The sequence below is a fragment of the Hypoxylon trugodes genome, assembly GCF_022578975.1.
Source record: "Hypoxylon trugodes strain CBS 135444 unplaced genomic scaffold F4822scaffold_10, whole genome shotgun sequence".
Lineage (NCBI taxonomy): Eukaryota > Fungi > Ascomycota > Sordariomycetes > Xylariales > Hypoxylaceae > Hypoxylon > Hypoxylon trugodes.
Genome location: NW_026250025.1, coordinates 640,410 through 667,700, shown reverse-complemented (window position 1 = coordinate 667,700; position 27,291 = coordinate 640,410). Strand labels below are relative to the sequence as shown.

The window sequence follows — 27,291 nt, the reverse complement described above, 5'->3', positions numbered from 1 at the left end:
CTGCGGTGCATAGCCACCAAAGCGCATGCATGTTAGCTAGTGGAATACGCCTTGGCTGTTGTGCAACACTTCAATCATAGACGAGAAAGCCTACCTAGGTACTTTCAGTTGTAGATTGAGGAATAAAGGCAGAGGGTACCCATGATCTTCTGTTCCCCTTAGAAATCAGATGGATCTCAAGGTGGATAAAGCCTTATGAAAATATATCCAACCTTGATTGGCGTAATTGAAAGAGCCTCTGTTCGTTTCTGTTCGTTTGACAGCAAGGAGGAGGCGGGTACTGCAGGCAGGCGGGAAGTAACTTGGAATGATAGTTTGAGAAGGCGTCTCGCCAGGCGGAACACCGACATTGTAAATGGCGAGGCCTGCCAAACAATGATGGGAGAACATGCTACCTTATATGCAGGCTCAACCGTAAGATTGGCCCAGCACATTACTCGGCGACACCCACCACCCTTCCTGTTTTTATTTTGTATGACTTGATCGACTTGCTTATTATTGTAATTTGGTTATTTGGTCTTGTTGTATCCCATACTAAGATATGGCTCTTCTTCAACGAAACGTCGAGCGGCTTTCGAATCTGATTTAATAATTGTTTACTTGCGGGATGGAGGGTCAAGTTAAACGTCAAGAAGTAGGATATCCGATTACGTCGGCAAGGCAAATGACGGTGAGGGAAATTTTCTAGGTACATATATGGTACGTGCAGTATGACCTAGGTCCCTTGGCATATAATTGCGTATACAATGACGCACGAGGCTGGGCGTGTTCCTAAGTTACAAATACATATGTGCAGAGCCCAACAGATTGCGTAGCATACAACGACAATTGACATTGACTTCCGAATCTTATGCTCAGTTACTCAAATGTCCCTGGATCAAAGGCCGTAAGAATGCTAAGACGAAATTGCGGACGCTTCTAGCATCATGGGACACCCTAGGGACAACATCCAACTGGGCCTCTATCCCATCACTCTTCCATGACTTGCGGAGGTCGTTAATAGTATCGAGTCTCCCCTGTTCCATAAACGGCAAGTCTTTACCCTTCTTATCGGTTACGCCTCCAATGCTCCGTTGAGCCTTCAATTGACTCAACCAGGACCAGAATTCGTCACCGCCTGGTATATTGACATCTTCGTCGCCGATAACGAGATGGATCGGAACTTTTTTGATGAGGTCCTTATTAATGGATCTCTCGAAGAGTGTCTCTACATCCTTAATTCCAACCGGCCAGTCTTGCTGGTCGTTTAAAAATGTCGCACGTCCCGGAGCGCCGACACTAACAGCGGCAAGTCGCTCAGGATACAGGTAGAGAATCCGGTGTGAGAATTGACCACCTCCACTAAAACCCATAAGAAAGACCTTCTCGGCATCAATTCCCGGGTATCGAGTTGCGACCTCGTCAAGAATCGACAAAAACGCCAGGTCCGAACGTAAAGTCTTAGATCGCAACACTTTATATGAATCAATGTCGTTAGGGCCGTCTAGGCCGGTTGGGAAGAGCGGCGTGAGAACGGCGCATCGCGTGGATTCGGCAAACGGGACTAGGTCATAGATGTCAAACACATCTCGCCTTGTTCCGTGTACGCTAACTAACAAAGGAAGCTTGGCAGGGGGCGGGGGGAGTCCTGCACCGTGGCTATAGTGCTCTGGTGGGATGTAGAGTGCGTAAGACACGCGGGGGTCGGAAGCGAGCACCCGGTGAGGAACATGACCGACGAGAAGCGCTGTTTTGAGGAACTTATGGGGGACCTCGGAAGTTGTTAATGGCCTATCCATGGAGTAGGTATTGTCACACTGCTTCTATCTGTCGCACGGCAGTTAATGCCAAGAATCGAATCGGGAAATAGATGAGCGTATGCGTAAGTGTCCATCTTTCGCTTGACTGCGAGCGCATGGCTGTAATTTTGTATTCCAACGGCAATTTGCTATATCCTCCGTCCCTGATGCGGTTGCGGCTTGACGTGAGAATCACATCGAGCGAAATTCGCTCGGCTCCTGCAGATCCTGGCGGCCGAGCCGGCACCCCAGAGCGAGATTCGCTTCGGTCTACACCCCCAGTTTATAGCCAGTCTACCAATAATGTAAGCAGGCTGAGTTCGAATCCAATGCTAGGTCGATATGGCTTGGCTTCCGCGATTCGCGTTGTGCCTGTTCACTGTACGATGACGCTAGTCCGATGTTACTGCTAATAGTAAACCCCATGTGTTACCATTCAAAAAATCGGTAGCCCGTGATGGCGCTTGAGGGGTTCATCTTAATTGCTCCTGAGACATGTGAATTGATTCTGGCAGGTGAATGAAAATTGGTAAGTGATAGGCATCACTTTTCCCTTTTTCTTTATTGGAACGTACTAAATATGAAAATAGTCGACCCCCTTCCCTATAATGATCTCGTTGTTTCAGCCAAAAGCCACCAGTGCTAAGCCTAAGCCTGCGCCTACTTAGAGAGTGGGATCCCTGCCACGCCCAGAGTTGAGTGGACTTCGAAACGCGACTTACGCTCGAAGAACGAACTTTCGGCGCATGAGTATTTGTTATAAGATATTTAGTTGTAAACATTTATAACAAGGCATATTTTTTTCAGCTTCACTCATCATGGACAACGATAGCAACAACAATAACAACAACCACACAGATATCAACATACCAGCACCAGCAAAGATGCATTCGAAGAATTCGGTTCAAATTGAACTTGAACCGATGGAATTCCGAGAGCCTTCTCCTTTATTACAACAGACGTCTATTCCCAGCTCTCAAGGAGATGATATTCCCAAAGAGGAACAAGAAGAAGATGTTGACCCGAAGTTGGCGCAAAGGGTAAAACGAAAGCTTGACTTTTACATCTTGCCTCTCATGTCTAGTGTCTACTTCTTCGCTACAATGGTTAGTTACACAAAATATTAATATATGCACCTAGTTATCGGTAGTTGGGACTCACTCTTGAACAGGGAAAATCGGATCTCGGCAACGCCAAGGTAGCTGGTCTATCTGATGAATTGAAACTTAGTCCCGGTGACTATTCGAATGCGGGAACCGTGTTCCTAGTCGCGACAATAATCTTTCAGCTCCCGGGTACTCTTCTAATCAAGAAGATCCAGCCGAACAGACAGTTTAGTGGTGCCATGTTGACGGTAGGACAAGCGCAGACTTCCGATTTGATCGTGGGCTAACAAGGGCTTCAATAGTGGGGATTCGTAACTGTGATGACAGTTTTGATCAAGAACAATACCCAACTCCTCGCTCTGCGGTTCCTCATAGGAGCAGCTGAAGCGTTCGTCCAGGGTGGTACTTTCTGTAAGTCCATACGCCTAACCCTCTTGCCGTCTTCGCAACCAATGGCTTATGATGTGGTTATTCTATAGATCTCTCTTTCTGGTACCAATACTCCGAATTTGCTACCCGAGGTGCCGTCGTAGCGTCTATGAGCACCATAGCTGGAGCATTCAATGGTCTGATCGGATACGCTATCACAAAGGACTTAGACGGAGTTAATGGATGGAGGGCGTGGCGATGGATTTTCCTTATCGAGGGTATCGTACCCATCGCGTGCTCTTTCGTCGTCTTATTCCTCCTACCTAGCAGCCCGTCTAGCCTTAAGTGGGGTTTCAGTGAAGCCGAGAAGCAGCACATCATCCGACGAAGCGCACGATCCCACAACACGTCCGAGCCTAGTGTGAAGTTCAATCAGATCTGGAAAGTATTGCTAGACCTTCATTTCTGGCTTTTCATCCTCGTCAGCTGCGGAGGTGCATTTTGCTCATCGTCGCTATCCAACTTCCTGCCTGATATCATCGCTGTATGTGTATACCATAACCCCCAGGCAATATCTTAGACTATGAGCTAATAAGGTGTGATATAGGGCTTCGGATACAGTGACGTTAATGCGCAACTTTTCAGTACTATAGTTTACGCATGCGGGTGTGTTGGAATCCTCTTTTTCAGCAGGATTGCGGATAAGACGAATGCTCGAGGACTCGTACTTGCGGCATCCACTGTTGGCGCTGTAATTGGCTACGCTGTATTGATCTGGGTAACAAACCGCAATGTCCGATTCGCTGCAACTTGCCTCGTTGCATTTTCTGTGTTTCCCAATAGCGTGTTACAATTGACATGGGCTGCTATGTCTTTCGTCGGATACACTCGAAGGTAAATATTCCCTTATGCTATCGGATCTATTCATGACAATGCTAACCACATGAGAACAGAGGATCCGTACTCGCATTCTTTAACATATTCCCTCATCTATTCGCTATTTCGGGAACTCAGGCCTACCAAGACCCCCCTTACTGTGAGTAATATCCAACGAAATTAACCTCTTATTTTGTGGACTACTTTACTTACCAATCTTCCCCTTACAGATAGCATCGGTAACGGTGTAGCTCTTGCTATGTCCATCATGATGTTCCTTTCGTCGTTAGGTCTCAGGTGGTATCTCGGCTTTTTGAACAACAAGAAGCGTGCGAATCAGTTTTCAGATGAAGCCAATGAACTAAGGAAGAAGAGCATAGAAGAGCTTGGTGATCACCACCCAGGTATGTGAACTCAAGATCTCCGACACCCACCATCACTTCTTTACTAATTAATATTCTAAACAGACTTTTACTACACACTCTAAGCTGTTAATATTACGGCATGTAAATATACTTACTGGCACGACTGTTGAAGCGAATGTTATGGTTATGGTATTAGGTTAATTCATGGAGCTCAAACCCGATGCTCCGCGGCATCTGGGAATTTATTTTGTAAAGAAATCATGATTGTATTTTGCATTGGTTCGGAAGGCATATGCCCTAATTCAGGATAAAGCGCGCGATGGAAAGGGAACTATGGTGTTCATAGACTACCGGGACTTGTCAGCCCAAGACAAGCAAATTGCATGTGATAGGTGTTTTGGGTGTACATAGGTGAAATTAGAAGATACTCATTTGTTCAAAGCAACGCTATGTCATTCCATTCCGGAATAATTTCCCATCAGGTCCAGTTCCAAGTTTTGCCTAACATCAGGTTTCTTTTCTCTTCTCAGGGATAAATGGTCGAATGATGACATCTACATAAGATTTCGGAAAGTTCCACTTTATTGTTGCTTCCTCAACGCCACGATTGATGCGGTCGATGTACTCGTCCTTGGGTTTCCCCGGCGTAACTCTCTTAAAGTCGATGTATACTAGGGCCCGGACGGTCTTCGGCTCAAGTTTCGTCGCGAACTTGGTGTTTTGCTTGGGGAGTAGGGTAACGTCAAGATTTCGTTTTTCGTAGGCCCATGGAACCCCTTCGCACATGTCGAGCGGAGCTTGGTCAACTGGGTCTAAGCTGAACAACACACCGTAGAGACCTTCGGTTTCCTTATTTTCCACCGTCTGTGCACCCTCTGGGAGAGTTAATGGTGATAACGATACCAAAGATGTAGGCGTAGGTGGGGGTAAATGTGGTTCTGGGTCTTGTTGCACAACATTGGCGTAACCCCTCTCATTGATGAGCCATGTCCAACCGGGTAGATACCCTAAGCCGATGGGTGAGGACCATGGGCAGCGTTCTTGCATCTGCGTTGATGATAGGTTGGAACCGTAGGCGAAATACAGAACTTCCTCGTCACCATCCATTTTGCTTCCCATTTGAATGTATAGCACAACCTTGTTCTGAATTAAATACTACGTTCCGAAGATGAAAACTTGTGAGAGAAAAAAATGATGTAGTTGGACAAGTTTATCTATTGCTGGTAAGTACCTAGGTACTGCGTTATGTTTGGCATTCAATGTTAAGTTAAAGGTTGAGGTCCTATGCTACTTCCTTATATATGTCACACATGACGTATGAGTCAGATAAATAACATTGAAGTTGTTGCCTTTGTTCGGGCTGTGTAAATACAGAAGGCGCAAACCTAGGACAAAAGGTGAAAGAAATCGGACGGAAGGCGACACCGTACCCCGAATAAACAACCCCCACCCGGCTACCTACTTTAGAAATTACCAATCGGTCCTGAATAAAGGAGTTTCGACCGGCTTAAATGACGTGTTTCGGCGTATCTCAATTTGTAGTGTCTCCCGATATCATGCTATCAAGTTCGGATGAGGACGAACGGAAGTTTTCTTTGATATTTGCGTACCATTTTGTCTAGCACTCCATAATGAAACCACCACCACCAGGAAACATCATTTTACTCATGCTTTTACTTATTTTCTCCAATTGCTTTTTCATATCTATCTGCTTGTCTTATATGCCCCACCCCATTTTAATTATCAATCCATTACCTATACTAGGCTATACACCATAATTGAAAGAAAATGATAGTACCAGGTGATCAGAAGTTTAAAGTGACTGGCAACCTGTTTTAACTCACTCTCCAGAGGGATCGCGAAGCCGGAAGTGAGTAACACATTTTCTTCTTCATTTACCCCCTTCCATTTTGGGCTATAGGCATCTCATATCATCCAGTAGGGTTGTATTAAACCTGCTCGCCGGTGAGAGTATTCAATCGGATACTTACGGCTCTCCTATGTGCTTCAAGTTCCTCTACCTTTGCCAGTTGCATGACTGCACCACCCACGTTTTGGAGACCCTCGGCGGTCAGGTTCGAACTTGTGATGTGCTTGAGGAAGGAACCAAGGTTTACCCCCGAATACTGCTTGGCATACCCGTAGGTAGCTACGTCGTGGTCAGTTGATTATGTTAACTAGAAGGAACGAGTAAAACTTACGCAAGGAGTGATTGACACCCGCAGAGTAATCACCAACACTCTCGGGAGTCCACTGCCCAATAAACACACTACCGGCGTTCATTACCTTGTCCACCACCTTCTCAGCGTCCTTGAGTTGTAGGATCAGATGCTCAGGAGCATACTCGTTGCTAATTCTCATTGCCTCTTCTACATCGTTGACTATGAATGTAACGGAGTGATCGATGGCACTCCTCACGATATCTACTCGTGGTAGAGCCATTGCCTGCTTGTGGACCTCGTCCTCGATCGCTTGTAATTGCTTTTCATTTAGATCAATGGCAATGCAGACAACTTGGCTATCGACACCGTGTTCGGCTTGAGATAAGAGATCAGAGGCGACAAAAGCCGGATTGGCATCCTGATCCGCAACTACCAATACCTCTGATGGGCCGGCCGGCATATCGATGCTCACTCCGGCGTTGGTATCGTTACTGACGAACATCTTGGCGGCGGTCACAAATTGATTTCCAGGTCCAAGAATCTTGTCTACCTTGCTGACACTCTCTGTACCGTATGCCATTGCTGCAACAGCTTGTGCACCCCCGGCCAAGACAATGCTCTCAGCACCAACTTTATGAGCAGCGTACACAATTTCTGGCGTTATACTACCATCGGAACGTGGTGGAGACGCAAGAACAATCTTCTTACAACCTGCTACCATAGCCGGTACTCCGAGCATAAGCGCCGTACTGGGTAAGACCGCGGTTCCACCTGGAACATACAGACCAACTCGCTCAATCGGTCTAGAGAATCTACTACACACAACACCTGGCATAGTTTCAACCTTTAGAGGCTCTTCTCTTTGTGCGGCATGGAACTTTCGAATATTTTCGAATGAGACATCAATCGCTTTGATAGTTTCTGGAGGGAGATTCATGAGCGACTGAGGGAATGGAGCTTTGAGGACAGGTGAAGTAAGGGAAGTCGCCCTTTCGAATTTGTGAGTATAAGATAGTAATGCTTTATCTCCGTTTGTTCGAATGTCGTTAATGATAGGAGTGACGATGTTCATAATCGCGTCGGCCGATTTTTGGGACGGCCTTCTTAACGCCTCTGAAACTTCAATTTCGCTGACTTTGCTAACATCAACCCGCTTCAAGGTTATTCTATCGGTACCTGGGGCGGATGTTAACGGAGTGGCAGAGGTCTTCGCGACCTCCTTGGCTTTCTCAGCAGTTCCATTCGTAATGCCCTCCTTTTGAGCCCATTGGCCCTTTGCATTTCCTGGCCTTCTCTTGACCTTTAAGCTCTTGGCGTCGAGATTCTTCTCAATATCAGACAGACTCACTCCAGCACTGACAGCTCTCGTCAATGCGAAGTAGATTAAATCCGCCGCTTCAAACGCAATATCCTCGGGAGCCTTTGCATCGCATAATTCTTCTGCCTCTTCCATGATCTTGGCGCGCAAAAGCTTCTCGTCTGAAAAGAGACGTTTCGTGTATGATCCTTCGGGAGCCGACCGTTTCCTTGAGTGTAGTGTTTGTTCGAGCTTCGCAATCCCCTTGAGATCACCAAAACATCCATATTGGTCGAGATGACAGAATTTACCTTTTTGGTTGACCACGAATTTTAGAGCGTCATTGTCGCAGTCGAGAGATATCCTCACCAACTCCTGCGTGTCTCCAGAGGTAGCACCTTTGTACCAAAGTCCTCGTTTCCGGCTTTGATAGACGCCCGTCTTCGTCCGTAAAGACTCCGCAACACTTTCCTCACTGCTATACACTAATCCAAGCGCAACTCCACCTTCATCGCAAACAACAGTAGGCAAAAGCTTGTCTGGTCTATCTGACTTCCATGCCGTAGAAAATAATTTTGATACGGAGACCTTCCCTACTTCGTCCTTCTTTGTTGTTAATTCTGTTGATGGGATGATAGGGATGGCGGATAGTTGTGAGCATATATCAACGAAATGATCGTATGTGGTGTCTTGAATGGGTTTGATATATAGAGGTGGCATTTTAGTGGCCTTGTTTGACTCCATGAAGCCAGCCACATCGCAATTCCGTTGGTCAAAATCTTTTAGAAGTAGTCCATGCTGTGTCCCGGACGACACTTGGTTAATCTTGCTCACTGCTGGAGCTACTCGTCTCCCGTACTCCGTGAAGTCCGGAAGCCTCTCGGGTTGAACGAAAACTTTTCGAGCACCATTGTCCAATAGCGTGACAACATCATCTTTTGATTCTAGGCCGGTGGCATCGAAAAAAGTGTGAAGTGCAGCGGAGTTAAGTTGTCCGAGATTGTCAAGAAGTTCTTGGAAATTCTGCTGAGTCACCTCGAAGAAAACGCAGCCCAGACATGATACTTCTTCTTGGCTCAGTCCTTGCCCCTCCTCGCTTGAGACCCAACTAGGCGGGACGGGTACAGAGATCAGAAAAGGAAGAGGTAATGTCGACTCCATAGCGATTAGGATATCGAATGGAATTGAGTAGAATAGATTGCCTCAAATCTCAAAATAAGATTAATAAGTGAATGACTTGAATTGAAAAAGATGGAGAGGAAAAAAATAAAACTTGTTCACAATGACGTTCCTGAAATCGGCGTGCATGGTCTGATTGCCCAATGATGGCGGGGCATTATAATCTTTTACCCCTCCATAGGGAATATAAAGTACGCCGTTAGTACCCCGCTATTATACAGATAAATGCCAGTTTATCCACCACATGAGGTATTTTCTCACTAAATTTGTATATAGAATTACATAAATAGCTTCAAAATAAGGCTAGGGAAGGGTTGTGTGCAATGAAAGTTAGATCTCGGTACTTTTTCAAGTAAATTAGGTGATAAAGTACATGATAGAACAGGTGTGGAGAACGAGCTAGCTCCATAACTGTGCATCCCACCCTGAAGATAGCTAGGGGCCCATTTATTTTTACTTTGAGGCCCACTCCGTCAATCAGCCTCACCCAGCTACAAAGTTAAATGTTGGCTACCGATTTATTTACAGTGGCTTTCTTGTTCTATACAACATTCTCCCTTGACGTCTAATTCCGACATCTCTAAAATTGTCACCTACACTCTAGTGAACATCCCGGTTCAGTACGAGATAATCGTCTTTTACGGAAAAGATCATCGGAAACCTTCAATCATTCACAAGTTCGACTCCAACCTCCTCGAACGCAAAGCCTTCGCCGGACAAGCCGATCGCAAATATTCGCCCAGTTGAATAACACTTCTAAGCCATCGCATAGAATTGGCTTTTTAAGACTGACACCCTACTACACTTCCTCGAAAACACTACCCTCTAGTCGCGACGATGGCATCGACGTCGCAATCTCAACCTAATGGCGTACCTTCATCTTCAGCGCCAGGCCCATCACAACCAGCATCACAACCAACTCAAAATACCACAACAAGCGGTTCGGCAACCGTCCAAAATACACAAGCGACTGGTACTTCGACAGGAACCACCAATAATTCTAACGGCGGAAACTCGCAGACAGCACCACAAGCGCCATCCTCACCCACAACATCCCACGCGCCGCGACCGCGCGATGCCCGCACAATCGAGCTACTATTAACATCCCAAGGCGTAACATCATTCGACGAGCGCGTTCCTCTTTTACTTCTCGACTTCGCGTACCGACACACATCGTCATTACTTTCCGACGCGCTTCACCTATCCACGGATCCATACACAACACACGCCGGCGCAAAAGCAAGTTCTTCATCGGGCGCCGCGCCAACTGCACCATCGGCCGGCGAAGCCGTCGTTACTTCCAACGCGATCAACTTAGCCATCGCATCTCGGCAATCATACCAATTCCATGGCGCGGCTGGGGCCGGTGGCGGTGGCACGAGTAAGGATTGGTTACAAGATCATGCGCGAGAACGCAACAAGGTCGCGTTACCTCGTGTTCTCGCTAACGAGTGGGGCGTTCGTTTACCTAACGAGCGCTTTGTATTAAGCGGCACGGGTTGGGGATTACGAGATCAGTGGGGTGAAGAAGGTGGGCCTGATGATGAAAGCGACGATGACGATATGTTTGAGGATGTGAATATTCAGAATAAGGACGCCTCTGGAAATGCTACGGGTGCGGGCGAGGGAGCTCAAGATGGAGAAGGAGGTGGTTTGGATGAGCTACTCGGGGATGATATGGGCGATGAGGATATGGAGGGGATGGAATGATTCGTTCGGTGATGATATCTTACTATTGCGATGTCACCCTGCCGGCTTCATGAAGGCTGGATAAAGGTTGGATGCTACAGCGATGAAATACTACTGCTATGGCTGATGGAAACCCTAACGAACTTGCAACGATACTAATGCTGCGCACCCCGACACTTACGCAAGCCTAAAAATCCTTTCGACCAACGACTATGCTACACAAAACATAAGCGAGTTGTATAGGAAGGCTAGGCGAATATTAGGATTACTACGAGTTGGGACCCAATCAAGCACACAAGGAGGATAAACGATTTACTACAACAAAAATAATACGTCGCGAAAATGCTGGTGGTAGACTGCTTGGAACGTGGGGAAAACAAGATCATTTCTTGTACATTCGGTTCATCTATATTTAGATGCATTCCCCGATCTCTAGAGAACGCCAACGCTATGCAAACCGGAAAAAAATACAACCATCTACCTACTGCAGGTAGTATGCGAACAGTAACCCAACCAATCTGTCCTCATAGTGATTGATGAAGGTGATATGCAGTGACTTGAATAATATAACTCGACCAATAGACCTCGGTGAGTTATTTCCCGTACTTTTGGAGTTAATAGCGTTGGAAACGAACAGCCAATACCAATGGGTTAGAACGCTTGTTGAAGGCGTCCCTTGGCATTTGGTCATGTGTTAACATACAAGACCGACCGTCCGTCTTCATCATAGCGGTAATATCGGAATATTTATTAAGCCTAGGCTTTCGTTTCTTTGGTATCTTTATCAAGACCGAGATTGCTCATTCCGGTGATGAGTTCAGCGTCAACATCTCGCACCGCAGCGGCGGGTTCGCCCTGAGCTCTAGGGTTATGAGGAGCTTGTCGAGGGTTATTATTATACTCGATTTGATCGTCTTCCTCCAGATCACCCTCATCATCAGCGTCGTCGGACCCGTCATCGATCATGGAGCCGATCATATTCTCTTCTCCCTCGTACTCGCCGCTGAGTATACTTTCTCCAGCATCGACGTCGTCCTCTTCTTCCTCATCACCTCTTGATAAGAAGCTATCACCCATATTGCCGACATCTTCATCCTCCTCTTCCTCTTCTCCCGCAGAACTCCCCTCAACGCCTTCATCAGACTCGCTTGCGGAAAACTCGTCTAATTCTAATGGAGTATCACGCCAGTACGTGAAGTCGGTGTACTCAACACCACCGCCTTTGACCAATGTGCTGACAGGAGGGAAGTAGTGATTAACAACCTCGGTCATATTGACGTAGCTAAGTTTCAGCTTATTGAGACTTAGTAAATCAAGAGATACCTCAGCATTGGAATTAATCGTGAAGATACGATTTCGTGGGACATCTACTGTCCGATACGAGATCTGATCCGTAAGACGATTTCCGAAACCGGCGTAAAAACAGTGATTATCGGGGCCATACAAGCTTCGAATATCTCGAAGAGTAGCCATTTTGAATACGTGGGGCTTGCGAAGATAGATTTCTCTTCTCAACGCAGCCATAGTTCGATCAGGCGATAAAATCGTTGGGCCTCTAGGTAATCGGTAGCCATCCTGAGTAATTCCATATAGGTATGCCCTCGTCGTGTCGGCCTGTCCAACCGAACGACTTGTGAGATACATAATATTGTACCCATTTTCGACGATATCACTGTAAAGCTTTGCAACACCCGTATGAGTCCAGTCTCTTCCAATCATGTTCAACACGTGGCCTAGAGCGTCCGATTTAGTTATGGTGCCATCGATGTCAGATATGACAACAGGAGTATCATGCTGCCAGAGATACATATAAGCTTGGCAAGTTGCTCGGTTTACGGTAAAGCTCATTGAATTTTCGCCAGGCTTCAGATTTAGCGCTTTCAGCTGATCACTAGTCAGTCGAAGAGTCTTCGCATAATTCCGGTTTGGATTCCCAGCTGATGATGATCCTGGTGTCGTTGGTGGTGTTTGGATCGAAATTTGCCCAACATCAGACTCGCTTCTCCTATGCGAGGGCGCCTGTGTTGACGTAGTGGAATCGTCGCTTTGGTACCCCGGATCCGATGCGGCATCGATCGCAACGGTCGGTGACGGTCGGAGAGATGCTACTGTTTTTTTCATCGCAGCCTCTTTCGCATCCTCACTACTATATATCCACAAGTTTCCTTCTTCATCCATGCCAAATAATGCGCCAATATCGTAATCGCCTTGAAGCTCTTCCGATAGTATATTCCTTGCCAAAATTTCGGCTTTAATCGCATCTTCTTCGCTGGATTTATATCCTGTCATGTCTAGCATGAGATCGCCCGTTTCGGTTACTCGGCTAGGAATATTGACGGCTGAGAGCTCTTTCGAGAGAGTCATAGCACGTTGGATAGCTTCTCGAGGGGCCAAAGGGGGTGGACTCCGCGGTCTTTGTGAGATTGGACTGTCTGGCTCGGGTGAATCTCCATTTGAATCATCGGGCTCGGGGTACATCTGGGCTGCTGCTGGTAGTATGTCATCGGTGTAAGACTGTTGAGTAGGAGAATTGGACCATTCTTTTGAAGTTGGTCGGCCACCACCTAGTTCAGGAGAGGACGCAATTGGTTCAACTATGCCTGCGATACAGTGAGTAGGTAACTCGATAGTCTAGATACGAACGTTATAACGAACCTGGACGAGAGGTTTGCGACGAAAGGACAGCAGGTTTAGGTCGTAATGTTGACATGGATCGTGGTCGAGGATCACTATCCAGCTGCAGGAAGTCCGGTTCTTGGAGAGCTCCAGATGAATAGGAGCTGTCCGGTCCTAGAGGGGGACTCGAAGCCGGAGAGCTAAGAGGTGAGGTCTGGAGGCTCTGGGGAATGGTATCGTTCGTCTCGAATACAAAAAAAGCCTCGCCCCCTTCACCCAGCTTCATAGCATAATCCTGTTTAGCTCCATTGACCCTAAACTCGACCTTCTTTTCGTAAGGTCGCAACAACGAGAATTTACCGAAACGGACATGAAAGGGGGAACAGCATAAGCTACCGTCTTCGTGTTGAACCACGATCACGTCGATAGCCCCGCTCAAGGTAGCCGGATTGATCGAATTCCAGGCGGTGGAAACCGAGTCACTAATATTCCGGACGTACTGCATTTTCTATGAAAATCGAACGGGTTTCTCGTATCAAGGGGGGTAGGTTCGGTCCTTGGACCGCAGAAAAGGATAACAGCCAAGCAAGAAAGCAGCCCAAGGCAATCGCCCTAGAGACCAAAATTTACTCCGAAGCTTGGTCGAGACAATTAAACGTATATTCCAACGTGTTGATTCGTACCTTGCTAGGACCTGGTTTTGTCGATTTATGTGTTCGGTTCTTTTTGAAACGATGCTGACGGAAGGAGAGCAAAAGTTGGGGGAGGATTGAAGGATTCCGAGTCTTCGGCACCATTACTCTATAGTGACGTAGTTATGGTTACGGGGGGTCTCGAAATTGACAAGGTCGGAAACGAAATGTATGGTACTATGTACAATAAGGATTATATCATTGCTTTTTTTTTGAAACGGTCGTAAATTAGCAAAAAAATTAATAAAACGAGCGTCGGGAGAAGAGCAAAAGAAAAAATAAATCGGAGGCGGGTAGGATTTATGACGAAGACGAGAAGATGGAGAAGTTATTGATCGGGTTGGTGGGACGAAAGGCGGAAATATCGTAGAAGATGACGGAGAGAGGGCTTGTTAAAGGAAAATAGAGTGGATTTAGTTGAATTTCGATACTTCTTGTATGCTAGCAAATATTTTCGACTTTTTTAGGCTTTAGTACTGTACTTTCCCTAACATTACCATCAATGCTGGCATGCCTACCTAGGTACACGCCTGAAGCCGACAGGCCGAGTACTAAAACACCAAACACCAAGCAAAGCCGCGGATCCATGACACATGCTTCTAAAGTGGGTCCCTTAACAAAACTGAAGCGCTGCCACGCGGTACACAGTTTACAAGGGTTTTTAAGGTATCTACGCTAAAATATTAAGAACGAGCAATGCTGGCCTGTCACTACAGCAGCTGATCCATAGCTGTGTCTAGGCCTTGTTAGGTGCAGCTGACTTGCATTTTAATGCTTCATTTTAGGCATGTACTAACCGCCATAAGCCGAGATATACACATGCTTATACGATTACCTAGGTACCTAGGCATTTGATCATTATATTTCAATATCAAAGACATACATGTAGTTATTTTTTATTATTTTCAACCTGGAATATTGAGAAGCCCGACGAGGGTATTTATGGAGGATTGATTTAAGCAAGATAAACCTCATTTAAAAGAACGTGGCTAGTATTTGGATACTTTTATACCTAGGTATCAACGAATTTGCATAACCAAGACAATCAGACAATCCAGATCAATTTTTCACCGAATGAGACAGCCCAGTATTATATGAGATAAACTGTATATATACCATTGGTGAAGACGGAAAAGACAGACGAAATCTCCATGATACGCATTCTAGTTTTCATTGGAGAGCGGAATAGAAGAAAAGAGGGTATGGGAGTACGAATGATGATATGGCTGCTTACATGTTGAAAGGTATTTGGCTCATTTTCAACTAAGACTATTGCCAGGTTAGACGGTTGAATAATAACGCACCTATCTTGATAATGTCTTTGAAAAATGCTTTTTATACGCCCAAGCTTTTTTGTCATACCCAGAGCGATCTAGAGAGGCCTCGGTATTACACGTGGATACGAACTTAGCTAATTACTCTTCTCGTCAATTGAAATCTGAGGATACGACATCAAGCCTCCCGAAATGTATGACGGCATCAACAATGCATCTGCATGGCAACCCTCATCGTGTACATTTGGTGACATCTAGCAATGATCCCCGTGGGGTTCGGGTCGGGAGATAAACGGATGGCCACTATAAGAGGTAATACCGAGATGATCGACGGACTTGGGTCTACGAGGTCCATCAATCATGCGCCCATTCGGCCATCGTAAGTCGTAATAGATAGGCATAACAATGCTAATTCTGGTGTGGATCGAAGGATGAGCATTCTTGTAAATATAAGTATACTTGTCTAGGTACCTAGTCAGGTATTCAGACAGCATAAGAGATTTGTCCACAGTGAAACTGAGGCTGTAGGTCGAGGTCGAGCGGGACATACTATAGGTGAGATAATACGCTGGAGGTATCGGAGTTATAGCTGCACACCATCCCTTAGTGTTCTATTCTCACTGCCGAGATTGCTATTTCGATTGGACGAGGCTCTCCGTCAAGCTTCGTAGGCAATGTCGTACAACACATGCCGAGGTGCTAACAAGGGCATCCGACCATGCAGATCTCGTGGCATGGGTATGCGACCTTTTTTTTTTTTTCCTCTTCTTTTATCTCAAGGATTCGGGAACAACGCAACGCTTATGCAGCAATTACTGCCTAGGTACCTAGGTAGGTAGATATCTATCCGCCTAGCTATGTACGTCGCTATTGTTTGGTATTTCTGTTGGTTTTGATTTCGAAATAATGACTATGGTTGATCATCAATAATATATTATTGTTGGAGAAGAGTAAAGTACGTAAGGCTGGAATTGTTAGGATTTAATCCAATAAGCTTATTTCTAGTGCTTTACTCTTCCGCTTGCCGGAATAAGTCTACCACTAAAGCTGGAGAATTAACGGACTTTCGTTAAGCGTTAAGGTTGTGGTGTTACACTGAAGTAAAACGCCCTGTGAGCACCGTCGGACCCTGGAAATAACAAGTAGTTTTCACAAAGTTTAGCGCCATGCCGTTTCTTACTGCTTGCTGTATGTAGCCTCTGCTCCAGGTCAGCTTAGCTTCTCTTCCATCTCTTCTAATTGTTCACGTACGCCCCCAAAAATGACCCAGGTCCCCACAAATTTCCGTGGAGGCAATTCGACGAAGAAAAGAAGAACCCTGGAGGAAGGAAACCTTTTCTAACCTTTTTTTTTTGTGTTTTTTTTTTACGCTTCCCTTATTCTTGAATCTCTCCCCTCCCCCTCTTCCCTCTTGGGCATTTTTTTCTTTTCCTTTTCTTTGTTGATACTTTGGCTTACCGACCACGGCGATATGTTATGGACCCCATGGCCGACGTCTGTCCCTACCGTTCTCTTCGTCTGCGCTCTGCTGGCTTGGTGGTTTATTGAACCTAAGACGACCCATCTGAACTTGATAGTTGTTATCGGTTGCGTCCTCTTTTACTGGGCTGTCGCCCCCGAGCTAGCCCAGGCCACACCATACCAGATTTACGAGCTTAGCATCCAAACAGCTACATTGTTACGTCTCGACGTTTTAGTTCTATATCATACCAATATGCTTGTGACCGGTCTCGCCGTTGTGTGGTATGTACCTTTCCACTCTGCACCGCACTGCACCGCATCGCACCCTGCTATTCCCCGTAGTTTGTCTCTAATCAATGGCGCAACACCATAGGTTGGCCCACCGAGCCGTCCAGACTCTAAGGAAATCCGTCAACGAACTGATCAACGTTCTCGGTGTCGAGGTTCCCGATGCTCCCGAAGTCTCGCTCGCAGGAATTCGTGCCGATGCCGCAACGCTTAACTGGACTCGTCCTCTACCTACTCGACCTGTAGCGAAATTTACAATACAAGTTAATGGCGTTAATGGTGAGTGATGGGGAGTTGTCAGTTGTAGTCGCGCGCAGAAATTAACGGTGGCCACCTATTTTTTAGTTGGCGATTCCGCAAACCAAGAGACAGCTATTACAGTCACGGGCCTGAAGCCAAACCATTTTTACAACGTTCGAGTTATTGCCGTTGGATATAATAATTTCCAGGCAGGTAGCCGCGTAATACGTCTGCGAACATACGGAAGAGATGGACGTCCTCAACTTGGAGATGGTCGTCTGCCATCTAATTTTATTCCCGAAGAACAACAACTTGCTTTACCTAGCGAGCATGTGGACGAAGATGGGGCGGTGAGGACTTCAGCTGCAGGTGTGGAGACGGCCTCTGTTCCCGACAATACTGTTGTATCTGTACGCGATGCCAACTCGAGCACTTTAACCGGCCCGAGACGGAATACTTTGACACGAAAACATTCGCCTTCAACGACAAGCATGGATCAGTCTGTGAAGGAAGCATTAAGTAAAGATTCCGAAGAATCCTTACAAGAACTAGGCGAAAGGTTCGAGAGTATTCGAAAAGAGATTGACGAAACGCAATCTCAAATTACTAGGGACGAGAAGGAACATAAAGAATTGATGGACGAATTAACCGAGGAGAAGAAAACGAAACGCCGCATACAAAAGGAGAAAGATGATACGACTGAAAAATTGAAGAGAGAAATGGGTTCGACGGAGCGCGCTATGAGGAGTGCGCAACAGCGAAAGACGCAAAAGGAGAAATTATTAAGGGAGAAGCAAGCCGAGCGACAAAAGCTCCATGACGATATAGCGAAGTGGGAGAAGGACATCGCATCAATGTTGAAGCGACAAGCCGGTTTCGAAAGAGATAGAAATTCCTGTCAAAAGGATGGTGATGCTCGATCTGAAGAATTGCGTGCTGAGATAGCTCAGGCGCAGGCAAGCTTGGCCCAAGAAGAAATGGAACTCAAGGAAAAGAGCAAGGTATTGAAGGAGGCTGAGGAACAGAGGAAGAAGCTTCCTGGGGGAGAGGAGAGTGAGGAATGGCGTGAGACGGATCGTCAGATTAAGAGAGATTGGGAAATTCGGGCTCGAGACCTACAACGACGACTATTTTCGGCGAATCGGAAACTACGGATGGTCAACGATTATGAGGCTGTATTACAAGCTCAGTTGGCTGCAGCACAATCGTCCGGCCTTCCTTTCATGTATAACCAAGCAAATTCCTCGGGAGTCGACTTCGATCTAGGAACACAGAATCAACTCAAACGACGGAGTCGAAACAGCAATTCGCTTTCTAACGTAGCGATTCCTTCGCCAGTTCAGTCGTTTTCGATGACTGAGCGACCCTATGGACCCTCCGCACCTTTTGGACCTTCTCGCCCTCCCACTATACCTCCCGGATTCGCCCAAGGTCCTTATATGGAACACAACCCCGACTTTTCCGGCTTACTCGATGACGAAAATATGCGAAGCCTTAGTGGTGCTGCACCGCTGAGCCCTACGGCAACATCTCTCCTACCTGCAGGCATGCTTGACGACCTTGTAGATGAAGAGCCTCCTAGCCCTGGCTCTCGCCGAGCTCGTCATAGCACGTTCGGTTCAGCCTTCTCTCCTGAAAACGATCCTCAATCACCCGCTTCTTCGGCTCGGTCTCTTAATATCTTATCTAGCCCTCAAGGCTCTTCCCATCATTTACCCTTCTCGCAATATACGGGTGAAAACAGTGAACGCCGTTCGCTAAAGGGGATTCGAGACCTGAATACTGCATCATCACCGATTGCCCCACCAGCGCAAGCTACGAATAGAAGAAGCTTTTTGCCTTGGCTTCATCGCGGCAGTAAGCCGGCCGAGGAACCACCAGCTCTAGGCTCTCTAAAATCCGGTCAGACTCAGTCACTACCACGTCAAGCTGAGGATGGAGAAGCTATGCCGAGCAAGCGAAGAATTAGTTTTTCGTCTGGATGGAATATGTTCAACAGGAACTCGGCGGGACCAGATATCCCGGAAGCTGCCGGCAGCCCCAGTGCGAGAGGCGTACATTCGCGCCGAATAGGACTATCCGCCAATGCCAATAGTATCGGGAGCAATATTTTCTCCGACCGAGATCCGAGTAGTCCTAGACCTGTGTCAATCGCATCATCCGAATTGCCTCGTCCTTCTACTGATAGTGGGTCTATTTGGGCCCGAGCGCCACAGCCAAGTCGACTTTGGTCCGCAGATGATAATCCATGGGTGCCTTCGCGGAATCCGTCTCGGAGACCTTCTGTCCACGGCTCCCCTTCTGCGCTCAAGACAACACTGGCTGACGCGGATGATGAAATTCTCGATGAGTCCGAGTTACTCTACGCATCACCTAGTCAGGTGGGGGTCATCGGTACAAGACCTTCCTCTAAGACATTGAGTCAGCGCCTTAATCCCGCCGCACCAAGCTTTATGGCAGGTTTATTCCGTGCTAAACCTGATAAGGACAAGGACACGGATAGAGAGAACAAGGACTCGAAAGATAAATCCAAGAGTAAGACTAAAGATAAGGATTCAGCTAAGGAGAAGAAGCCGCGTGTTTCAATATCATCGACGTCTGAAGCTGCAGCTCCATCTGTAGACGAGTCGCCATCTGAATCCCGAATATCTCGTGACGCATATTCTATTGGCACACCATCCATCACCGAGTCACGCGAATCGCTCACGTTAGATCATACATTGTCTAACACACCTTCTGACCAAGCGGCCGGTTCTGGAAATAAAGAACAGGAAAGCGGATTTAGAAAATTACTACGCAAGGGCAGTTCTTCCAAATTCAGCTTCACTTCGGTACGAGGTCTAGGAGGTAAGAAAGGACCCAGCAGCATCACCAACTCGGACAAGAATGCGTCTGCAGAGCGCAGCAGCTTTGACGAGTACGCCGAGGATAGCAGTGGCGGTGGTGTCGGCCTAACTCTAGGTCGTAGCTACGAGAGTCTTCATAGCAGCCCTTCTTTAGGGCCAACGAGCGCGAGCAGGCATACTAAGGATAAGTCGGTGAGCTGGGGATCTCGATTCGCAATGAAAAAGAGGACCGGAAAAGAAAAGGAGAGCTTAGACATTGAGAGAGACGAATCAGCGCCGAATACTCCTCTGTTTGAAGAGAATTAAGCCTTGGGTCGAAAATACTTATACAATAGTGATATAGCTTTAGTCTTACTCGGGGCGAAAAGAGTCTTGATAGAAGCAATATCACACTTGATTAGCATTTCAGATGTCTAATTACTTGAACTTATAAGTCTTATGTGAACGAGGTGTCCCTATGACGAAGCCAAAGTGCTGGTTATTCCTTAACCTCTAAGAATTTCTTAGTATCATTACATGAATATAGCTTCCCTCTAATTTAATACTATCGCCCAAATTGACAGGCGGTGAAATTTGGCAGAATTGTCAATGCAATTGTGCAGAACTGCAGAGCTCCGCCGCTCTAACCATAAAGCTACAATTACCACCTGATGAGAATCTAGCTACAGCACATGAATTTCTTGAATTTATAACATATGGAGAGATTATAGTAATGAACAAATAAGAAACAATCCTCATTTTACCCACCGACCTTTCCTCTCATAAAAGTAACTACCGACCCATGGCCACAATGGCAGCTCAACAACCACCAATAGTCCCCGGTGGCAGCAGCAAGAGTAATAATGGTAGGGAAACGGAACACCGAAGCTTACCGATGCCTTCACGCAACCCCTTACCACTTTCGGCAAGTCAGGAAGCGCAAGTTCGAGAAGTGTTCAACGAGCGGGTGAGGAAGCAATGTGCGGACGAAATTAAAGGTTGGTCCATCTACATGCCATTTTACACAATCCCCCACTTCCCAGCCCACCCTATCCCACCATTGTTTGAAAGCAGGTTCTAGTAGCTAATCAAGAGTCATAATACACAATAGCCTTTGCAGACTGCGCCCGCAACCGAACCCTTACTATACCCTTCGCCTGCCGCGAATCTTCACGCCGCATGAACGGATGTATGCTAGCATATGCCACGCCCGAGGAACACGATCGCGCGAGGGAACAATGGTTTGCGCAACGACAGCAGCGCGCACGGGAACGCGAACAAAAGGAACGGAGAAAACTTGAACAAGAAGCGTTTCATCGCGAGTGGTGGGGTCTACCGCCTCGCGACCCGGATGAAGTCAAGAAGGAACTAGAGAAGTTGGGGCGCGCAGAGAGATTTGGTGGGTTAACGAGGAGGCCCGGAGAGGAGGGTAACACAAGAGGAAAAGATGCGGAGACGGAGAGGCGGTAAAGCAACGAATCGCCGGAGGGAAGAACAGGTTATTTGTGTATAGGTACGTGATGTATATGCATATTCGGCGTTCATAGGCAGGCAAGCTATCGTAGGCAATTTGGGATTTGGGTCTGATACACTGCTCTACATCGTTTATACTTGATTAAAAGGGGGGGATGGTAGCGCCATTAGGACATACGAAGTGAGATCTATGAAGAAATTTAAGAATCCGATCGGGTTCGTAGCATATTGACTTGATTTTCTCATGTAAGAAAGCTTTGTTCAATCCCTCTGATTTTTTTCATACGCAATCCATCACTTCTCTTGCGAAATTGTCGCTTTACTTTTCTAGGTACGTTCTTTTTATCTACACATGGTATCCCAATAACGCCAATCAATTTGTCCCCTCCCAGTAATCACATCGCAACAGCCTCTTCTTGGGTAGGTCTAATTCTCCAATGCCTCCTTAGGCAATGTAGCCACCTTCTCTTGGAACAACTTGTAGGCTCCAGCCCACACGGGGTTGTTCTGCCAGTTGTTGAGCTTAAGCAGGTATGGCAGGAGATCGTTGCTGAAGGACTCGGAAGATTCTCGTGGAAGTAGACTGGGTAGGTGGTCGATACTAATGACGCTCAAGGGGGGGTCACTAAGACCTTCGACGGGCACCGTGGGCTTGGTGAATGTAGTCGCAATGGTGTAGATCGGTACTATTAGACACATCAGCATTCAACAACATTTTTGGAGTAAATAATGCCGGGAAGTAACTTACCGGGGTTAAAGGGGTTTGTTGTGTCAGCTGAGACGTCACATACGACACTCAATTTGCGGCCAGGCTGCTTGAGGGAGTCCAAATTCACGAAATGGGGAATCTCCGAGTTTAGGTAAATGCAGTTCACGAATATATCACTCTCCGCAATTTCCTGGAAGGGGCCTCCTTTAGCCGTCTCAGCCATATCCCACTTGAGAATTTGTTCAGTAGGCAGACCCGCCTTGAGACACAGGTCGACAGCGCCGCGGCCACATCGACCCAGCGCACCAATGACGATGACTCGAGGTAATCGGCCAGCCTTTGCCTTTCCGGCTTCGAGGTCCTTCTTAACGTCATCGATCAGAGCATTCTCGTTGGGGTAGCTCTCAACACCCGGCAGAGGTTCGCCGTCTGGATGTGTGAGCTGCCACGCCCAGTTCTTAAGCGCCAAAGCACTACCGCTAAACCCAGCCTGGTATCCGAAAGCAGCTACACGACGTCCTGTATTAGGATCGACTAGGAACTCGAGGTCGAGAAGAGTGCCACCGCCACGAGGGAAGCGGGCTAGAACTGTCTCCCAACCCGCTTGGCCCTTGTACGCGTGAGCAAATTGGACATGAACGTGCTTAAGAGGGACTATTTAGTAATCCAAATGTTAGCTACGATATTCTCTTTTCCAATTCAACCTCAATTACATAGGGATGTAGATGTGTGTAAGTTGACTCACAAGTTTCCTCTGGTAGCTCCTTGAGTCCGACAATAATGTGTTCCTTGGGCGCATCACGCCAGCTACCCGTTGGAACAAGAGTAGCACCTATGGCGCTAAATTCGCTATCATCGAAGATCCGTACAGGGCTCTTCTCAACATTAACAACGTAGCCAGCATCGATCAATGCCTTAGCTGTCGTGGGAGTTAGCGCTGAGCGATGCTCGAGGGGCTTATCCTCTGAGCGTAGATGTAGGATCGTAGGAGCCATAACGCAAATTTTGACCTTGGCCACGGAGTAGTATCAAGCTATATCAAGACTAATTGAGCTTAATTGAAAGCTTTTGGTTGCTATGCCCTTCTATTTACCAGTTTATAGAAGGATATAGTGAGATTGTCTTCAAGTTGTACTGATGAAGGTATTCGTATGGCGGGGCAGATAAATCACCCTATATAAATTGATAACTGATAAAGCTTAGCATGCGGGACGATATGATTCACAATTGAATTTTCGTCGCCGATGTCGCTTGTTACCCAGTTAAGGTACCGTACGCTAGGCCTAAATAAGATTAGGTCCCGAATTGATGGGTTGGTGGGGGGAGCTCTAAAGTCTAAGGTGTAGGAGATACTATTTTTATTTTTATTTTTAATTCTATTTTTATTTCTATCTCCTACAATTTCCATACTTAGCTAATCTATCTCCTTCGTCAATTTGAATTACAGAAATGTTTAGGTTTACTGTCCTACAACTCTCATATACATGTTATATTTTTCATTTTAACTGTGTAATAAAGTTAAAACAGTTCAGAGCTTCTTAAAAGTCCTCGCAGTGAACATCTACAACTCTCAAAAGTATCAATAAACGTCCCATCTTGGACTTGATGAAGAGTTGAGTTAGGTCTTCGTCTAACACCCAACTTTGAACGTTATTAAGCGAAGACTTGTGTCAAAATGCTATGCTCATCCGAAAGGAAAACATGAATATTTTTTGTTTTGTCTCGTGTAATGCCAACTCCTTTCCACGGCATTTAACTAAACAATACATACAAGTGTTACATTAAACCGATTCATTTAGTGACGTCCTCAGTGACAGGCATCTGCGGTCATTATCTACATGATAGGTAGGCACACTGTGAAACGTTTCTTCCCATCGAATACTATATAAACAGGCGCCTCGAGGGCTCTCGGATTCTTTGCTTCACTTAATAGAGGCATAGTAGACGCAACCAAAATATTCTATAGAATATCCACAACAATATTCTCCCACAGACCAAAATAGGTAGAATTCAAAAAGACGACAGTACCCTACACAGATAATAGGACCGTAGCCAGTTCAAGACTATTTACTACCACTTACGCTGACCGAAAAGGGGAGGCATCATGTCCTCGAACGACGCCTCCAAAAAAGAGGATACCAAGAAAGATGACAAAAAGGACGATAAGAAGGACAGCGAAAACAAGAACGACGGGTACCAGTCGCCAGACGAATATGAGTCAGGAAAGATCATCCACTGCGACCAATGCCACTGCTGGACGGACGAAAAGGGTCACAAGTGCGAGCCCAAGGACAAAGATAAATACTCTTAATTTCGTTGGGGTGGTTCGAAAAAAGTAATTTTGGGGAGAAAGGGGTGATACTCGATCTAGGCCCCATGATATGCCAATCGATATTCGCGTTCGTTAAGAGCAATGTTGATGTACTTTACACTCCCTACACATAGCTTACATCCGCATGTCTAGGTAGAGCTGAACTGAGGTTCTTTTTTGGTTCTAATAATTATTACTTGCAGGGTGATTTCTTTATTCCTCGTATCTCCAGTAGAAAAGCTTAAAGATACATACCCAACGCTGTAATTATCATCTTCTCGGTCATCCTCAAGTTAGTTAAGCCCACACCAACAGGAGACCGCTGAAGCTAAGTGTCAAAAGATCAATCTGTAAGTTTATATTCGCGAAACTACTTAAATAAATATCCTTAGGGGGGAGGCGCGTTTTTAATTATTGAACACACCTAAAAAACCGACCAAGTCGGACTCTTCACCTCTTGCCTGCGCCTCTTGGCCCTGTAACATCAACGGAAGAAGCTCACTTAGGTGCGACATAATCGTTGATATCCAAACCCCTAGTAACGCAATTTACAATACGCTCCAAAAATTTATGGATATAATTAGCGTCATGATATCGGGTATCAAATACGCCCGAGAGTTGAATTTCTCCATCCCAAGTCCCGAGGAAAACTGCTACGCCGGCTCCGATCGGCTCGCTGGAAGCCCATACGTCCATTATCTTGAAGCTACCATATCTCGGCGATACCACAGAAGCCACATTGCCAATGGAGGAAAGAGGAACGGGGCAGAAAGGGGGGCTAGATGTCATGTGAGGGTCAGAGCCAGGCGAAGGTGTGAGAGACTTAAACATTAGCGGAGCAAGGGTGACCTGTTCGTCTGTTGAAGATATCGGCCGAATACGCTTGAAGAAATCTCGCACGTCGGTAGTAATCCGCGGCAACTGATCGACATTGCCCTCGATAACCCCACACGTTGCAAGAGGTGGTACCACCAAATCAATGCCTAACGCCTGTGCGGATACAGTATGATATGCAGCACCCGCATGTTCGGGTGTACTATAAGAGTCGCTGCAGTAAGGGCGTAGATTAATCATACTATGATTAACATAACGAACAGTATGGGATTCCTCTTTGGGGGGCTGTAGTTCGGAAAGCGCTATTGCTAAAGCGGACATGAAAACGTGAGTTACACTGACCCCCGGGGCAATGGCCTTAGAATTACGGGTAATCTGTTGGCTGGTGACTTTGGGAACCACAACTGCGAGACGTTGCCTCCTGCTTTGTAGGATGGAGGTGGTAGTAGAGCTTGGTGGAAGTCCAAGAAGATTGGGATGCGTGTAAGTCCCAAGGTTTTCAGTCTGAATCTCTTTAAATCGCTCAGTTTGGGCTTCAGATAGCGAGTCGGGGATGGTAGCGGCGACGCGCAGGCATGGGGAAAGTCTAGAATATTCATCGCCCCATGTCGGTGCCGTATACGTGACGCCTTGCTCATAAGCTCGGGCAGCATAACTAACCAACTGGTCAACTAATTGAAGGATACCGATACCGTCCGTAATATCGTGAGGACATCGTAGAAAGATAGATTGGTGGTATTTGTCTGGATGTCTCGACCTGACAAGAAAGAGAGTGGAAATTCCAAATGAGAGCGACTCTTCGTTGAACCACTGCGAAGGGTGTAGTTTCGTATCAACAACTATAAATGTCGTGTCCAGCCAGCTCTCCTTTTCATCTTGACTTCTGAATGTTGAGTATAGCCTCCTACATCGACCACTATGTTCGTCATGTTCAATTCGAGACCGCAAGGTCGGATGTTCATAGCAGAGTGTGGCCCAGGCATTCCTTAAGGCACCTTCGACCCGATGTCGCTCCCCATCGTCTTCTCCGACGGTTAATACGCTGCTGGAAGAAGTGGTTGAAAAAGATGCACAACCGGTGATAGGGTAACAACCATCATCTCTCCTAGCGGACAAATGGTAAAATCTCTCGCACTCGTCAATATCACGGCCCCAGATACCAGGTTTTAACTGTTGCCATCGAGACTGTGTTGAGTTAGTAAACATAACAGGTGCGTTTCGTGGGGGGTTTTTATTTTAATATATGCAAGAGAATATTAAGATATATATACAGAAAGGTCAGGTGGTGGTTTAAACTAACCTTGACCATGTGGATATGAATAATAAAAAGGACACGTCAATTATACGCGTTTTAATAATTAAAATGCGTAAACATAAACACGTACTAGTACAGTCTTATTCTCGACGCATATTTACAGATGTAATGTCTTAATTTATAAATGGTGTAGTAATTAATAATTTACTTAAAATACCTCCGTTTTAATGACTTTTTTATTTAAATAAAAATATTATTTATTAAATTAATAATTTCTTTTTATATATATTAATTTTTTCTTTTTATAAATTATTTTTAATATTTAATTATATATTTTATTAAAAATTATTTATTTATTTAATTTTTTAATTAATTTAAATATTATAATATTTTTATTTATATTAGTTTTATTATTATTATTTTTTTTTAAATTTATTATTAAATATTTTAAATTTTATATGATATTATTTTTTAAATATTTTAAAATATTAA

At 45.9% G+C, this 27,291-nt stretch overlaps 10 protein-coding genes across 10 annotated transcripts; 4 read left to right on the top strand and 6 right to left on the bottom strand.

Annotated features, from left to right (window-relative positions):
• Window positions 1–642: 642 nt before the first annotated feature.
• On the bottom strand, window positions 643–2,319 carry F4822DRAFT_53594 (alpha/beta-hydrolase). Its single transcript, XM_051463622.1, has one exon. The coding sequence runs from the start codon at window positions 1,776–1,778 to the stop codon at window positions 855–857; it is 924 nt and encodes a 307-aa protein (XP_051309635.1). The 5' UTR covers window positions 1,779–2,319; the 3' UTR covers window positions 643–854.
• Window positions 2,320–2,596: 277 nt separating this feature from the next.
• On the top strand, window positions 2,597–4,809 carry F4822DRAFT_440082 (putative pantothenate transporter; the record flags this gene model as incomplete). Its single annotated transcript, XM_051462711.1, has 8 exons — window positions 2,597–2,884; window positions 2,950–3,132; window positions 3,187–3,295; window positions 3,364–3,797; window positions 3,861–4,147; window positions 4,207–4,289; window positions 4,360–4,533; window positions 4,597–4,809. The coding sequence occupies 8 exons, from the start codon at window positions 2,597–2,599 to the stop codon at window positions 4,614–4,616; spliced, it is 1,578 nt and encodes a 525-aa protein (XP_051309634.1). The 3' UTR covers window positions 4,617–4,809.
• On the bottom strand, window positions 4,267–5,836 carry F4822DRAFT_417848 (uncharacterized protein). Its single transcript, XM_051459477.1, has 2 exons — window positions 4,597–5,836; window positions 4,267–4,533 (listed from the first exon to the last, which is right to left on the bottom strand). The coding sequence occupies exon 1, from the start codon at window positions 5,611–5,613 to the stop codon at window positions 5,002–5,004; it is 612 nt and encodes a 203-aa protein (XP_051309633.1). The 5' UTR covers window positions 5,614–5,836; the 3' UTR covers window positions 4,267–4,533; window positions 4,597–5,001.
• Window positions 5,837–5,843: 7 nt separating this feature from the next.
• F4822DRAFT_417846 (histidine biosynthesis trifunctional-protein) lies at window positions 5,844–9,575 on the bottom strand. The gene is made up of 2 exons (XM_051459476.1): window positions 6,696–9,575; window positions 5,844–6,643 (listed from the first exon to the last, which is right to left on the bottom strand). The coding sequence occupies exons 1-2, from the start codon at window positions 9,112–9,114 to the stop codon at window positions 6,444–6,446; spliced, it is 2,619 nt and encodes an 872-aa protein (XP_051309632.1). The 5' UTR covers window positions 9,115–9,575; the 3' UTR covers window positions 5,844–6,443.
• A 257-nt stretch (window positions 9,576–9,832) lies between these two features.
• On the top strand, window positions 9,833–11,072 carry F4822DRAFT_53542 (TFIID-31kDa-domain-containing protein). Its single transcript, XM_051463621.1, has one exon. It carries the CDS (start codon window positions 9,970–9,972, stop codon window positions 10,840–10,842), a length of 873 nt encoding a protein of 290 aa, XP_051309631.1. The 5' UTR covers window positions 9,833–9,969; the 3' UTR covers window positions 10,843–11,072.
• A 395-nt stretch (window positions 11,073–11,467) lies between these two features.
• F4822DRAFT_53536 (LNS2-domain-containing protein) lies at window positions 11,468–14,256 on the bottom strand. Its single transcript, XM_051463620.1, has 2 exons — window positions 13,477–14,256; window positions 11,468–13,421 (listed from the first exon to the last, which is right to left on the bottom strand). Exons 1-2 carry the CDS (start codon window positions 13,940–13,942, stop codon window positions 11,578–11,580), a joined length of 2,310 nt encoding a protein of 769 aa, XP_051309630.1. The 5' UTR covers window positions 13,943–14,256; the 3' UTR covers window positions 11,468–11,577.
• Window positions 14,257–16,629: 2,373 nt separating this feature from the next.
• On the top strand, window positions 16,630–17,661 carry F4822DRAFT_53527 (uncharacterized protein). Its single transcript, XM_051463619.1, has 2 exons — window positions 16,630–17,146; window positions 17,238–17,661. The coding sequence occupies exons 1-2, from the start codon at window positions 16,875–16,877 to the stop codon at window positions 17,437–17,439; spliced, it is 474 nt and encodes a 157-aa protein (XP_051309629.1). The 5' UTR covers window positions 16,630–16,874; the 3' UTR covers window positions 17,440–17,661.
• A 3,216-nt stretch (window positions 17,662–20,877) lies between these two features.
• Window positions 20,878–21,922, top strand: F4822DRAFT_417840 (cytochrome c oxidase biogenesis protein Cmc1 like-domain-containing protein). Its single transcript, XM_051459475.1, has 2 exons — window positions 20,878–21,215; window positions 21,329–21,922. The coding sequence occupies exons 1-2, from the start codon at window positions 21,020–21,022 to the stop codon at window positions 21,685–21,687; spliced, it is 555 nt and encodes a 184-aa protein (XP_051309628.1). The 5' UTR covers window positions 20,878–21,019; the 3' UTR covers window positions 21,688–21,922.
• On the bottom strand, window positions 21,899–23,597 carry F4822DRAFT_417839 (uncharacterized protein). The gene is made up of 3 exons (XM_051459474.1): window positions 23,145–23,597; window positions 22,439–23,053; window positions 21,899–22,376 (listed from the first exon to the last, which is right to left on the bottom strand). Exons 1-3 carry the CDS (start codon window positions 23,392–23,394, stop codon window positions 22,117–22,119), a joined length of 1,125 nt encoding a protein of 374 aa, XP_051309627.1. The 5' UTR covers window positions 23,395–23,597; the 3' UTR covers window positions 21,899–22,116.
• A 1,390-nt stretch (window positions 23,598–24,987) lies between these two features.
• On the bottom strand, window positions 24,988–26,950 carry F4822DRAFT_417837 (uncharacterized protein). Its single transcript, XM_051459473.1, has 2 exons — window positions 26,845–26,950; window positions 24,988–26,729 (listed from the first exon to the last, which is right to left on the bottom strand). The coding sequence occupies exons 1-2, from the start codon at window positions 26,851–26,853 to the stop codon at window positions 25,209–25,211; spliced, it is 1,530 nt and encodes a 509-aa protein (XP_051309626.1). The 5' UTR covers window positions 26,854–26,950; the 3' UTR covers window positions 24,988–25,208.
• Window positions 26,951–27,291: the final 341 nt, after the last annotated feature.

Coding starts and splice junctions, on each gene's coding strand:
- F4822DRAFT_53594 (XM_051463622.1), bottom strand. CDS start 1,778: ATGGATAGGCCATTAACAACTTCCGAGGTCCCCCATAAGTTCCTCAAA.
- F4822DRAFT_417848 (XM_051459477.1), bottom strand. CDS start 5,613: ATGGGAAGCAAAATGGATGGTGACGAGGAAGTTCTGTATTTCGCCTAC.
- F4822DRAFT_417846 (XM_051459476.1), bottom strand. CDS start 9,114: ATGGAGTCGACATTACCTCTTCCTTTTCTGATCTCTGTACCCGTCCCG. Junction 6,644..6,695: donor GGGTGTCAATCACTCCTTGC/GTAAGTTTTACT, acceptor ACCACGACGTAG/CTACCTACGGGTATGCCAAG.
- F4822DRAFT_53542 (XM_051463621.1), top strand. CDS start 9,970: ATGGCATCGACGTCGCAATCTCAACCTAATGGCGTACCTTCATCTTCA.
- F4822DRAFT_53536 (XM_051463620.1), bottom strand. CDS start 13,942: ATGCAGTACGTCCGGAATATTAGTGACTCGGTTTCCACCGCCTGGAAT. Junction 13,422..13,476: donor GTCGCAAACCTCTCGTCCAG/GTTCGTTATAAC, acceptor ACTGTATCGCAG/GCATAGTTGAACCAATTGCG.
- F4822DRAFT_53527 (XM_051463619.1), top strand. CDS start 16,875: ATGTTATGGACCCCATGGCCGACGTCTGTCCCTACCGTTCTCTTCGTC. Junction 17,147..17,237: donor ACCGGTCTCGCCGTTGTGTG/GTATGTACCTTT, acceptor GCAACACCATAG/GTTGGCCCACCGAGCCGTCC.
- F4822DRAFT_417840 (XM_051459475.1), top strand. CDS start 21,020: ATGGCCACAATGGCAGCTCAACAACCACCAATAGTCCCCGGTGGCAGC. Junction 21,216..21,328: donor ATGTGCGGACGAAATTAAAG/GTTGGTCCATCT, acceptor AATACACAATAG/CCTTTGCAGACTGCGCCCGC.
- F4822DRAFT_417839 (XM_051459474.1), bottom strand. CDS start 23,394: ATGGCTCCTACGATCCTACATCTACGCTCAGAGGATAAGCCCCTCGAG. Junction 23,054..23,144: donor GGAGCTACCAGAGGAAACTT/GTGAGTCAACTT, acceptor ATTACTAAATAG/TCCCTCTTAAGCACGTTCAT. Junction 22,377..22,438: donor AACAAACCCCTTTAACCCCG/GTAAGTTACTTC, acceptor TGTGTCTAATAG/TACCGATCTACACCATTGCG.